General features: G+C 33.0%; 7 protein-coding genes across 7 annotated transcripts; 2 read left to right on the plus strand and 5 right to left on the minus strand.

Annotated features, from left to right (window-relative positions):
- Nucleotides 1–738: 738 nt before the first annotated feature.
- Nucleotides 739–1,752, minus strand: PPL_04240 (Pol; the record flags this gene model as incomplete). The annotated part of the gene is made up of 1 exon (XM_020575149.1): nucleotides 739–1,752. The coding sequence occupies one exon, from the start codon at nucleotides 1,750–1,752 to the stop codon at nucleotides 739–741; it is 1,014 nt and encodes a 337-aa protein (XP_020434669.1).
- Nucleotides 1,753–2,009: 257 nt separating this feature from the next.
- PPL_04241 (uncharacterized protein) lies at nucleotides 2,010–2,669 on the minus strand (the record flags this gene model as incomplete). Its single annotated transcript, XM_020575150.1, has 3 exons — nucleotides 2,010–2,113; nucleotides 2,424–2,588; nucleotides 2,657–2,669. 3 exons carry the CDS (start codon nucleotides 2,667–2,669, stop codon nucleotides 2,010–2,012), a joined length of 282 nt encoding a protein of 93 aa, XP_020434670.1.
- Nucleotides 2,670–2,976: 307 nt separating this feature from the next.
- On the minus strand, nucleotides 2,977–3,840 carry PPL_04242 (pyridoxal kinase PdxY; the record flags this gene model as incomplete). Its single annotated transcript, XM_020575151.1, has 1 exon — nucleotides 2,977–3,840. The coding sequence occupies one exon, from the start codon at nucleotides 3,838–3,840 to the stop codon at nucleotides 2,977–2,979; it is 864 nt and encodes a 287-aa protein (XP_020434671.1).
- A 283-nt stretch (nucleotides 3,841–4,123) lies between these two features.
- PPL_04243 (FAM210 family protein) lies at nucleotides 4,124–5,138 on the plus strand (the record flags this gene model as incomplete). The annotated part of the gene is made up of 2 exons (XM_020575152.1): nucleotides 4,124–4,826; nucleotides 5,131–5,138. The coding sequence occupies 2 exons, from the start codon at nucleotides 4,124–4,126 to the stop codon at nucleotides 5,136–5,138; spliced, it is 711 nt and encodes a 236-aa protein (XP_020434672.1).
- A 334-nt stretch (nucleotides 5,139–5,472) lies between these two features.
- On the plus strand, nucleotides 5,473–7,596 carry PPL_04244 (short-chain dehydrogenase/reductase family protein; the record flags this gene model as incomplete). Its single annotated transcript, XM_020575153.1, has 3 exons — nucleotides 5,473–6,063; nucleotides 6,148–6,459; nucleotides 6,736–7,596. The coding sequence occupies 3 exons, from the start codon at nucleotides 5,473–5,475 to the stop codon at nucleotides 7,594–7,596; spliced, it is 1,764 nt and encodes a 587-aa protein (XP_020434673.1).
- Nucleotides 7,597–7,701: 105 nt separating this feature from the next.
- PPL_04245 (sulfate adenylyltransferase) lies at nucleotides 7,702–10,728 on the minus strand (the record flags this gene model as incomplete). Its single annotated transcript, XM_020575154.1, has 3 exons — nucleotides 7,702–9,147; nucleotides 9,242–9,587; nucleotides 10,655–10,728. The coding sequence occupies 3 exons, from the start codon at nucleotides 10,726–10,728 to the stop codon at nucleotides 7,702–7,704; spliced, it is 1,866 nt and encodes a 621-aa protein (XP_020434674.1).
- A 649-nt stretch (nucleotides 10,729–11,377) lies between these two features.
- Nucleotides 11,378–12,327, minus strand: ccs (copper chaperone for superoxide dismutase; the record flags this gene model as incomplete). Its single annotated transcript, XM_020575155.1, has 2 exons — nucleotides 11,378–11,679; nucleotides 11,778–12,327. 2 exons carry the CDS (start codon nucleotides 12,325–12,327, stop codon nucleotides 11,378–11,380), a joined length of 852 nt encoding a protein of 283 aa, XP_020434675.1.
- Between the last annotated feature and the right edge of the window lie 1,447 nt (nucleotides 12,328–13,774).

Genomic DNA, 13,774 nt, shown 5'->3' on the forward strand with positions numbered 1-13,774 from the left:
TAAAAAAAAAAAAAACTAATCTATCTGATGTTATTATTGATGGTGAATCTCCATGTTTCATATTTTTTTTTTTATTTTTTTTTTTAATTTATCCTTGTACTAACATTACTTGTGTATGGCTTTGCACGCGTTGGCAATTGGTGCTATATTGTGGCTCTATTCAAACACAATGTTGACGTTAGTCGTTTGCCATTGAGTCTACGTTGCCGGATAGAATTCATCTCAGACTTTACCCAGCTAAAAAAAGAGATGTTTCGAGGGTTCCCCCTTTGGAGCCTCTGATTCCCTCGACAGCTCCTGTTGTTGCTCCTGCTCCTGGTGGCGTTGGTGCTGTTGTTCCCGCCGCTGACCCCACTGGTTCTCAAGCCTCTGATGACAGCAATTCTTCTGGTATGAATTTTTTTTTTTTTAAATTATCCTTGTACTACCATTACTGATAGTAAGTGTAAGTGTTTTAAACACGTACCCGCTTAGAATTCTTAACCTGCTAGTTCGTGTTTAATATTATATTTACATTCTCACACAGGCCGTGAGAAATATAGCCATATTGGAGCCTAGCCACAGGTGGCTTTTTTTTTATAATAACTAAAGTGGTATACATGTTTTATTAAAAGTTGTATTAAAAGGATGGATTTACCATCAAGTTTTTTTCGTAGTCTATTTTTTTTCTTTTTAGTTGTTGGTTGATTTAATTAATTAGTTGGCATGTTGGGAAGAGAGTTAATTTCATTTACTTGATTAGTTGGCTGGTGTTGGAGTGTTGTTTATTAATTTTAGAATGTTTCTGTGGATATCGAAGTCGGATATAATAGATTGGTTGGAGAAATCGAGTATTTTGTCATCTTGACTGAATAGAATTGAACTGACATGTTTCCAAATGTTGTGGTAGATGATCGCTGTTAGGTCTGATGATTCATCGCAGAGGTAGAAGTGAGTAGTAGATTTTTCCAGTGACCATTCGTCTTCGTAGTTGGCAATTTGTAGATGTTGTGTGATGTGTTTGAGGTTGAATTTGTTTAGGATGACTCGACAATTAAAGAAATAATGTGTGTGTGGGTCAAAGTCATTTGCTGAACATAGTTTACAACTGTCTTGTTTGATGTATGCCATACCAGGAAGTGATCTTGAGAAGAATCTGAATACTGTGTTTCTACCTCTGTGGTGTTTGATGGAGTTAATGTAGTAGAAGATGTTTCGGGTTGATGTAAAGTCTATTTTGGTGGGGGGAAGAGATAGTTGGAATTGACCTGATGTAAGTACTGGTTTGTGGTGATGGTTGATAAGGTTGTGGTATATGAGTTTAAGTGGTAGTGGTTCGTCATTACTCAATATTGGTTTCATTTGATGTGGAGGTAATTTCATGATTGGTCTGAATTGTTGCCAAAGAAGGATGGAATGTTTGAGTGTAGGTGAGGTTATCTTGTTATGTCTGATCTGGTTACGCCAGCTTTGGTAGTATGGGGAATAGACATCTTGATTTGCAATTACTCTATTTAGTATCCAAATGTGTTGAGCGTCATTTCGTAGTTTCATATCCCACAATGAAATGCCACCATTTTTCCAATGATGTACTGCTCTGGAGAGTGTCATTGTATTCTTAAATGATTTTGCATCTTCGAAAGGTCTGAGATTGGATGACCATAGGAACCAAGTGATTATTTTGTTGAGTGATTTGATATCTGATTCTGTGAATTTGTCAAGGTACATGTGGTAAGAGAGTTTTGATAGTGTGTATGACTTGAGTATTGACATTTTAGTCCTTAGGGTTGTGCCAAACTTCTTCCATTTGATCAGTGATGATTTAACTTCGCTGACTATTGATGAAAGTGAATGATGTAATCCTTCGGAGTTAAAGAAAAGACCGAGATATCTTTCGTTGACAATTGACTTTGGTATTCTTGTGTCGCCTATGATCGGGGGGTGGTGAAGATGATCGCTACAAGGTAGCCACAGGTGGCAAAGAAAAATAGGATTTTGATAAAAAGGAATGGTATCTATTCTCTCATACTTTATTTTTCGCAAATTGAGATGTTTAATCTGCTAAAGAAAATGATGGAGTCTTCATGGTTTGTTGAGAGAACGGCCACACCCAATCCACAAATGGAAATATTATCTAATTAAATTTTTCAATTTTAACAAAAATCAAAATTAAGGGTTAATATTTGCAAAGTTTCTGATTTTTTTCCGAAACCATACCAATAAAATAAAATAGCAATAATACTTTATTATCGCAGATGGAAATGTTTAATTTGCTAAAGAAAATGATGGAGTCTTCATGGTTTGTTGAGAGAACGCGTTCGCCACACCCAATCTGAAAAACAAAAACTGTCTGCTCAAATAATGCACATAATATTTATAATATTTATTTTATTTGTTGTAAACATAACTATCTTATTTAAAGCCAGCCATAGATAATAATGAACTTGTAGATTTATTAACCAAATTCATAAAAGGATTATTAGCAAAGACACCTTCACCTTTGACCATCTCTTGTGAGATCATTTGATTAATTCCTTGTGTTTGACCGCCACTTAATACATTATTATTGTTTACAGATGAAATCGGTTGTGCCATACCAGTCATGTTGGCTATTTATTTATCATTAAAAGTTATAATTAATATTTCTCTTACATTGTACTTAAATAATTTTACTTACAAAATAAAGCCATTTTTTATTTTTATACTAAAATAAAGAGGTAGAATATATAAAATAGATTAATAGAAGTGTTTAGTAGTATAAATATTATTTATTTATAAGATAAAGTTTTATTTCTATTAAATGTAGAGCAAACAGTTCAATTTATATATAAATTTTGGCCTCTATCAATCATTTGTTAGCTTATATCAACTATCATCTTCATTCACCCTTCTCGATAAATCAAATCGTTTCATATACTGTCATTCTTTTATTGTTTTTCTTTGTAATTACCTTTTGTTTTTGAGAATTTCAACTTCGAATATCTAAACGATATAAAATTAATTTATCTTTACTGCATCGAAATGATTATTGGGTTTAACAATTCTATCTTGTGCTGCAACCACTTGAAGTTCATATTCACCCATCTCTTTGGTTGTCAGCATCACCTCGTAAACAGCTGCGGTAACATGCTCCAATGCATCTTTCAGTGATTCGCCTTTAAGAATATTTACAAGTAACAAACCACTAGTCAAGTCTCCGACTCCTACAGGCTGACGACTGCCAAAGTCAACGAGTGGTCGGCTAATGTGCCACGCATCACTGGCTGTCACCAGTAACATTTCAAAGCGATCCTCTTTGTAGCCTGCGTATGCAAGATGCTTGACTAGTATCAATCGTGGACCGCGTGCTATTATACTGCGTGCTCCTGCAATGACCTCTTCTACGTTTGTCAGTCGTTGACCGGTCAGCTGATCCAACTCCAACAAGTTTGGCGCCATCATGTCGCTCGCTGCAACCGCTTGGCTCACAAAGAACTCTGCAACTCCAGGTGATACAATACAACCTTTTCCTGGGTGACCCATTACAGGATCGCAAAAGTAGATAGCGTTTGGATTAGCAGCTTTGACTCGGCGTACCACCTCGAGGATTTGACTGCCTTGGTCTGGCGAACCTATGTAACCACTGAGCACGGCATCGCACCGCTTCAGTTGATCTATATCCTCTATACCCTTGACAATATCCGTTAGATGGTTGGCAGGCATAACACAACCAGTCCATTTTCCATATTGTGTGTGATTCGAAAACTGTACAGAGTTGAGCGGCCATACATTTACACCCATTCTACGCATAGGAAACTCTGACGCACTATTTCCTGCATGACCAAAAACTACGTGTGATTGAATTGAAAGTATATTCTTCATCTATCTAGATACAACAAATAATGATTTTTAAATTGTAATAATGACAACAAAATTAATATATTAAAAAAATATATTATAAAAGAATAAAAAAATTAAAAAAAAATTAAAAAAATTTGGTGTTTGTGTGGTGGGGTGATCTACTATTGTATCTTTTTTGATTCGGTGTTGTGAAAGATCATTTTATCGTCATTGTTAATCTTTTAAATTAGTTTTCATTAGTAATAAAAATAATTATATTTATTAGTTAGTGTTAGATTTAATTAATAAATAAATAATAAATAAAATGAATAGAACAATGTTTAGAGGTATTCAATATTCAAAGCAATTCAAAAGTGTTTCTTGCAATAACTATGGTTACACTCCGAAATCAATCAATATCAATAGTAACAATTTTAGATCGATTGTATCAAATAACATAAATGCTATTCAACAACAGCAACAACCACAAATAAGATCATTTTCAAGTTTAAATATTAATAATAATATTAAACAAAACCAATCAATTTTCAACCAACCAATGACCATCAATAATTTAAGAAGATACAGTACTCAACAACAACAACAACAGACACCAAAGGAAACAGAACAATCGAAACAAACAACATCACCAAAAGAAGAGTTGAAGACAGAGGAGAAAATAGTGGATCAATCGAATACCAATCAACAACAACAAGAAGATCCAACAAAGAATCTATCGACACCTGAAAAGATCAAATATCTATTCAAACAATATGGTTTGTTGGCAGTTGTCGTTCACTTTAGTATCTATGGTGCAACACTTGGTGGACTCTATTTGGCATTGTCAAACGGTGTAGATGTCGAGCAAGTGTTCACCTATTTCGGAATCGAACAAACCAAATTAGGAAAGGGTCTCGGTGTCTTTGCATTGGCATTCGCGCTCACCAAACTCACTGGTGTAGTACGTGTACCTCTCACTTTAATTTTAGTTCCCGTTTTATCACGTTATATTCGTCGTGCCAAACTTAGTAAATAAATAAATAAATAAATTAAAACTAAATTCTAAATTTATTTAAATCTTAAAAAAAAGAAACAAACAAATATAATTAAATATCAATTCAATTCAATTCAATTTTCCTTTTTTACTTTAAAAGAATCATAAGACTGCTAACTAATGATAAAAAATAAGCAACATTTTGCTTATTTATGATGATCATTTTTCCTTTTTTATCCCACACACTTTTAGACCCATGGGTCAATTTTAAAAATTAATTGGATCAAATTCTTCTTCTTCTTCAAACACAACACATAATCATTATTTTTTTGTATTAGCATATTAGATAGTTTATAATGTTTTCAAAGAAATTTCATTTGTTTTTGATAGTATCTATTTATGTTTGAGTCATGTCGATTCATTAACAGGTTTATTAGTGCTTTTTCCTTCATAATATCAATTTATGTGACCAACAATGTGCTCATTGAGAATAGAATACAAAACATGTTGTTTGTTAAAATGAATGTTAGGTGAAGATGCTTTTACTATAAATAATGTAGTTTCAAACATATTTAAGTATATATCAAAATTATAATAAATTTAAAACAACATATAAATAGAAAGCAATAATATTAATAATAATAATAACTTTATTTTAAATACTTTATTAAATAAATAAAATGTCAACTTTAGAAATTAAGTCAACCGATAAGGTCTGGTATGTTACTGGAGCTTCAAAGGGAATCGGGTTGGCGATAGTCAAGAAACTGTTGACCTATGGATTCAAAGTGGTTGGTACATCGAGAGATAAACAACAGTTGATCGATGCTGTCGGTACACTTGGAGAGAACGATCGTTTCTTGGCGGTAACAGTAGATTTGGTGAACGAAGAGAGTGTCAAGCAATCGTTGAACGATGCACTCTCGAAATTCGGAAGAATCGACGTTGTTGTGAATAACGCTGGATTCTGCATCTCTGGTGCTTTGGAGGAGAACACTGACAAAGATGTTCGTGCCAACTTTGACACCAACGTATTCTCTGTATTCAACGTTCTTCGTAATGTTTCGCCAATCTTGAGAAACCAACAATCAGGATATGTATTCAGCATCTCCTCGGTTGGTGCTCTCAAAGGTGTCCTAGGTCATAGCACATACTGCGCTACCAAGTTTGCTCTCGATGGATTGACAGAATCCTATGCTCAAGAGGTTAAACCATTCGGTATTAAAGTGACCACTGTCAATCTTGGTTCATTTAGAACCGGTATTTTAGGTGTAATTATCATTAATATTATTTATTATATTACGAATAATAGATATTAATTTATTTTTATTTTTATTTATTATAAATATATATAGGCTGAAGTTTATAAACCAACTAAAAAGATTGAGGCATACAAACAAGTTCATGGTGCATTGGATTACATTATCAATCAATATAGTGGTAAGCAAACAGGTGATCCATCGAAAATATTGGATATTTTAATTAGAGTCTATGAAGCAGAGGGTGACGATACCATGCATTTGTTTGTCACTCCAGAAGCAAACAAATTGGTTGTTGCTAAAACTGAATTGTTGCTCAAAGATCAGAAACGATGGGAAGAGTTCACCACAAAAACAGAGATTGAATCATCAGCTGGAGGTCCAAGCTCGCAAAATGTACCTGATGCAGTAAATTTAAATTAAAAAATAATACTTACTTGATTGCACAGTGCAGAATTATTTTGAAAATCAAAGAAATAAAGTTGTAGATTCTTGACAAAATCTCAAAAACATAATAAAAATATCTTGCCAGATTTAAGATGAATGAAAGTGTTTATTATTATTTATTTATTTTTTGATTTTAATAAATATGTAAAGATAATTATAAACTATAGGATGAATAATAATAAAGAAATAGTAACAACAATAAAAGATGTATTAAAACCAATATATATTCAAAAAAAGATATTCAGTTTTGTACATGAACTAACAGAGCACTATTTGATCAATCATCGAGATCTCTATTGGTATAAGCGACCAGAGGTATACCGATGGGATCAATTGTGTGATCGTCCTAACCAACTCGTTAGATATGGATACGTTGATACATTTTTAGAGAGGCTGAATCAATATGTTGAAGGTGGAACAATGACATATGTAGTTAGAGATAAGTATGCGAGTTGTTATTATGATGCTCTACAAACACACAATCTAGAGGTATTGAAATCTGTTATTCCACGATTCAACGATCTTATATCAAAACAAGACAATGTGATAGTGCATGCTGTTTTCTCGGGCGATTTGGAATGTGTAAAGTATCTAAGTTGCAACGGGTATCCTCCCAGCAATAAAGCAGTTAACATTGCATTGAACAGAGGCAACTTTCCAATAATCAAATATTTCATTGGTGAACTTGGATTGAAAAACGATCAATTTATGGACATTCCTTGCACCAGAGGAAACTTGGAAATTGTAAAGTATATTCACGATAATAATGCAGGATGTACTGCCTCTGCTGTTGACATTGCATCGTCCAATGGTCATCTGGGAATTGTCGAATTCCTCTTGCAAAACAGAAGCGAAGGCTTTACAAGAGAAGCCGTCATCAAAGCAGCATCATTTGGATATTTTGAAATCATCAAACAACTTTGTACTGTACGACCAGACATTGTTAAAGAAACCAAAATTGCAAGAGCAGCATCCGATTACGCATATGAAAATGGTTATGGAGAAATCTATGAATATCTCTTAAACTTTGGAAAAGAATCTGAATTAAAAGAACAAGATATTCTTGGCAGCTATTTAGAAAATCAATATAAACAATAATAAATAAACCGCTAGTTTTTTTTTTTATATATAAATAATATATTTTATTTTATTACTACTACTTTTTTTTAATAATTTTATAATAATCAATAAACTAACAACAAATTATTGGATATAACCTTCTTTTTGTAAGAAACTCAAAATTTGTTTAACTGATTCTGAAACTGTAGTGTCGGTTGTGTCGATCTTTAGTTCTGGGTTGACTGGAGCTTCATAGGGATCATCGATTCCGGTGAAACCTTTCAGTTGACCGGCACGCACCTTGGCGTACAGTCCCTTACGGTCTCTCTTCTCGCAAACTTCGATTGGAGTGCTGATGTGTACCTCGACGAATCCACCTTGGTTGTTGTTTACCAAGTCACGTGCGAATTTTCTGGCAACTTCGTATGGTGCGATTGGTGCGCAAATGGCAATTCCACCGGCCTTGTTGATTTCCGATGCGACGAAACCGATACGCTTAATATTGAGATCACGGTGCTCCTTGGAGAATCCTAGTTCTGATGAGAGGAAAGTACGTACGACGTCTCCGTCCAACAAAGTGATCGATCTCTCGTTGGCAGCCAACAGTGCCTCGTGAAGGGCGTTGGCGATGGTCGATTTTCCACTGCCACTGAATCCAGTGAAGAATACTGTGAATCCTTGTTTGACACGTGGTGGACACGATTGACGAAGAATTCTCACTACTGATTCGTAGGTGAACCAATTTGGAATTTCACCACCGGTTCTGAGCAAGTGACGCAAAGTGGTACCAGAGATATTCGAGGTTTTTGCACCTTGTGGAACTTGGTCGACTGGGTAGTATTTGTCTTCGGCTTCGACGTAGACCATCATTTGGAATGGGAGGATCTTTACACCGAGTTCCGACTCGTATTTCAAAGCGTTCTCTTGTGCTTCGTATGGCTCGTAGAATGGCTTTCCAGACTTATCTTCTCCTGGGCCGGCATGGTCACGACCTACGATGAAATGAGTGGCACCGAAATTCTTACGGATGATGGCGTGCCAAACGACCTCACGTGGTCCACCCATACGCATAGCCAATGGTAGCAAAGAGAGCTCTGCCAATCCCTCTGGGTACGATCCCATAATCGATTGGTAGCACTTTACACGAGTGTGATAATCGATGTCACCTGGCTTGGTCATACCGACAACTGGATGAATCAATAATTTACAACCTGGATTGAGCTCGGCGGCACGAACAGTCAACTCACGATGAGCACGATGCATTGGATTACGAGTTTGGAAAGCAATGACATTGGTCCAACCGCGCTCGGCCAACATAGTTCTCACTTCCAATGGCGTTCTTCTCAATGAATTGTAGTCGTAGTGTACAGGCAATTGAGCACCTTCCAATTTACCGGCGATATAATATTCCTTTGACTTTAAGATTTGGTCGACACCTGGGTGATATGGATCGACCGATCCCATTGATAATCTACATTCTTTTTCTTTATTTGCTTTAAAAATCGAACTAACATTCATAACTGCAATTAAATTTCCTTCTTCGTCTCTCAAAGCAATATCTTTTACATTGAGACCATTAATAATATCAACCTAATTTTTTAATCAATCTATTTGTTAGTTTATGAAATTACTTCAGAACTGTCCAAAAATAATGGTGGTGGTGGTGGAATATTTTAATATTTACAAATTCTTGATTTACATCCAATGTGATTGGCATTGGGAATAGGATTCCCGATGGAAGACGCATCTCTTCGACGACACGATTGTAGGTTGGTTCATCCATGAATGAAGTGAGTGGTGAGAAACCACCATTCAAAATCAATTCGATATCGCATTGGTGACGACGAGTGAGGACCAAAGATGGCAAAGACAATGAACGCTTCTTCAACTCTACCAAATCGTCGCCCTTCAACAACAAATCTACCAATCTACCACCATGTGGAACAGAACCTGGACACTTTTGTTCTGCTTCATCCAATGATTCAAATCTAATAGGGATCATGATTGACTTAATCTTATGTATATTTAATCTAAAATTACAAATTTATTAATAAATATTTATTATTATTTTTTTAAAAATACAGATATATATAAATAAATGTTATTCTATGCTGCTTAAAAGTTGTAGAAAGACTGATTTGAAAATAGTGGAAATATTGAAATTGTTGTTTGTTTATAAATAGAGATCATTCAAACGTAGAAACATTGTTATTCGTGTAGAACTATACAAATAGAGTTGAATTGAACAGTAAACACTGATATGGGAATTTAAAGGATGTTCATGTTGGTCTTAAATTCTTGTAAGAAACAACTATGTTTGGTGGGGTACTAGGACCTAATAATAATTGTTATTGTATCGATGTCATGACTGACTTTCATTTAAGTGAGTTGTGTGTGGTGGGTAAGTGGGTGAGTGGGTTTTTGTGAATGTTGGTTTTGCTAACAGTTTTATAGATGTCTGAAAATTTGATAGGTTTATATAGTTAGAAGTTGGAATTGAATGTGTGTGTGTGTGTACTAACAATTAATCCTGAATTTTAAAAAACAAATTAAATAACAAATAAAATCGTTGTACATGTGTGGTTGTTTATTTGATTGTTTACTATTTCAAATATAAATAGATCCAATGTTGATTATCCCCACTTGTTTTTTTTTTTAACAGATTCTGTTTTATGATATGGTGTGCAATGTGAAATGATCATTCAAAGTAAAATTAACTTGATTTCTCATTGTAATGCTCCAACCTATCTATCTATATATATTTAATATATTTATATGAAAGCTTTTGCATACTTTTTTTTCTTGATTTCCTTTAAAAGTTCAAAAACGGATTGTAGAGATGGTGCACCAGTACAATCTATTGTAGTTTTAATAATAATATAAAAGTTGTAATAGTAGCAAAATAAAAAAAAAAAAGATAATAATAATAATATATTAATATCAAATTAATAGATATTTAATAATAAAAAAAAAACAGATAAATAAAAAGTAAAGAGAATTAATTATTATTCTAAACAATAAAAATTGGTCAACGCTTTTTTTTTTTTTTTTTTTTTTTTTTTTTAAGACTTATTTGTCAGTTTTTTTTTTTTTTTACCTACTGTCATGCCCACCCATTTTACATACATGGACACTGGATTTTTCGTGTTCGACTTTATATTCATCACACATTTCTTTGGCACTTGGGTATCTATTTTTCATGAGAAAAGTCAGATTTTTTTAAATTTTTGGGGTGAACATAGAACACAATGATAATGAAAAAACAAAATAAAACGTGAGGACCCATCAAAATCACCAACAATTTCAATTCAGGACATGGATATGACGTTTTTTTTTTGTTTTGATATTTTTTTTATTATTCTTAGATATGATTGTTTGATAATATTCAAACAATAATTATTTGCCAGGGAGGAGAAGAATGTGTGAAGGAGTAGGTTGGTTGATGACGAAGGAGGAGTTTCTTCAAAGTGCGAAGATGTGAAGTGGCTACACTATGAAACAGTGGAGAAAATTGTGGAGAGGATTTTAAAAAAAGAATAAGAAGGGGAAGAGGAAGAGGTAGATGTCACCTGCAGCTCGGGAGCTCGAAGAAGTTGATAATTAAGATGGGTTTGGGGTTTGTGTGTGGTTTATTATTGATATTACAAACCTTTTGAGTAGTGGATATTATTAGATTTATATTTGTGTGACACGACATGTCAAAGATGTTTTCTTTTTATCTGTAAATCATTGACCTTTTCCAATTTTAATTTTTGGTTACAATATATAATGTTAGATGTTAATCGCTTGTATTAATATTAATAGTTTAAACTTAATATATTTAAAGTTTAGGTGATTGTTGTTGTTGTTGTTGTTGTTGAAACTGTTTATCTTGAGCTGCTTTTAGCTCGGCAGTCATCGGTTCTGTTGGTTGATTATCGCATGGACATATTCTCTTTGGATTCTGTCCGATGGTTGCTGCTCTACAAATGATTCCACATGCTATACGTCTATCCAATGATCTACCATCGTCTTTCATCGAATGCAAAACAATAGATCTTCCAATTAATGACCAAAAATCAGGATACTCTTTATTTAAAACTCTAAATTCAACTTTTCCATCTTCATTTGCAATTGATGTACCTATATTGTTTTAATAAATATATATATATATATATATATATATTAGTAACATAAATTATGAAAGTCTTTAGTTGATTTTATAATCCTACCTAATATACCATTGAATTCTGTATTTGTTGTTGTTTTTGCTATCGGTTTGTATATATCACCTACATTCTCACAACCATTGGTCAAGTCACCATATTGATGTATGGCAATGGAGTGTTTGGTATTGGGTTTCAATCCACCGATTCTACCCTCGAATAGTATACCATTGTTATGTGTTGTGGTGGTGTTAGTTGTGTCTATTTCTACTACTCGAATCACTCCGTGAACACCTTCACTTCCGACACCACCGGCACCTCCACATCCTTTCTCCCAACCCTCGGCTACGCCAACCGAGCATACAGCACTGCCCTTTGTACCGAACCCACTCAATGTTGCATTGCGCCCGGTCGTTCTATTGATGGTCTCGATAATATCGACTGCCAGATCAGCACCACTCTTTAAAAACAATCGTTGCGCACCTATATCGGCACCGGTTATCTCTGTTTTCTTGAGTGAACTCGACTTTATCTTCTCTGTGATATCGTCGACACATCGATGACATGACATATCGACCATCAACTCCATCTCTGTAACAATGTCATCATCCAACAGACTATCCATAATTATGAATTATAAATATATACGTATATATATATATATTAACTATTTACAATTGTAATGTAATGAATGTTTTCATGTAAAACAATAACTTTGAAATCTCTCTTTAATTTAACAATAGAATCACCATACAAAAAAATTCAAAAAATTCAAAAAATTCAAAAACTTTGTTTCTATTAAATTCTATAGATTCTTTGGACCTGTTTGAATAAACAACGAATTTATTACAATGGTGACTTCACTTTTGTTTTTCATTCTAGAATAAAATATAATATTTTTTTTTTTCGAAAAGATTATTTAATCTTTATTAAATGAATTAGATAAATTTACATATTATTAAGAAAAGAAAAAAGTTTCAAGTATTTAAACACTAACCAACGAATATTTTTGGTTTAAATAGATTTTTTATTTTATTTTTATTTAAATGTTTAAAAAATCAGAATTCAAATTTAAAAGCAAAAAAATATTAAAAATAAATTGGCATTCATTGTGAGATCGGCTTACCCAATACAATTAAATTTTGCGTGATTTGTTTTGATGCAAAAAAAAAAGAAAAGAAAAAAAAAAAAAAAGTAAAAAAAAAAAATCCAAAAAACCAACAATGATTTTTGCACAAATTTTGTCCTCATAAAATCAGTTATTTTTATTTAAAAATTGTAGATACATTACTTGTAGTTTATTTAAAAGACACAAAACAGAACATAGCAAAAAAGTAATATTACAAGCAATTTAAAGATTTGTAGCTAAATTTTAAACAGTAACAAAAAAAGATTGATAGTTTATTTGATATAGTATCACACCACAAACAAAACAAACAAACATTCTCAAGACATACTATCACAATAATACAAGTAGAAACCAAAAATAGTTTCAAACTCTTGCCAAAAATTTGAATAATTTATTCAAAATTTTTTTTGTTCAAAAAAAAAAAAACAAAAAAAAAAAAAAAACGAAAACAATCTACTACTATTTATATCATTGACAAGTTAGGATTACATATTATTTTCAGTTCAAGATCATTACCTAAGGTATGAATAGATATACTGATTGGAATTTGAGGAAAAATCAATACAACAACAACAACAACAACAACAACAATACCAATGACATCAATAAATACAGCAAAGTGTAGTAACTACAACAACTTGACAATGAAAGAATAAAATATTGCAGCAGAACAATTGAACAGAGTAGAATAGAACAGAGTAGAATAAACAGAACATCATATCATTACTACTGTAGTTTCTACTCTGATATACCGAACAACACCCAACCCAACTCTCTCCTCCTATTTACTGTTACCTTTTTTATGTATTTATTTTTGATTGTAATTTATAATCGCGATAATACTTATAATGGATAAAGATTAGATAAATACGGTATTCTACTATAACCACAAACTAATCTGTGTTTCCTTTTTATTGTGTTTATTATTTTTGTTTTGTTTTGT

Source organism: Heterostelium album, assembly GCF_000004825.1.
Source record: "Heterostelium album PN500 unplaced genomic scaffold PPL_contig9, whole genome shotgun sequence".
Classification (NCBI taxonomy): domain Eukaryota; phylum Evosea; class Eumycetozoa; order Acytosteliales; family Acytosteliaceae; genus Heterostelium; species Heterostelium album.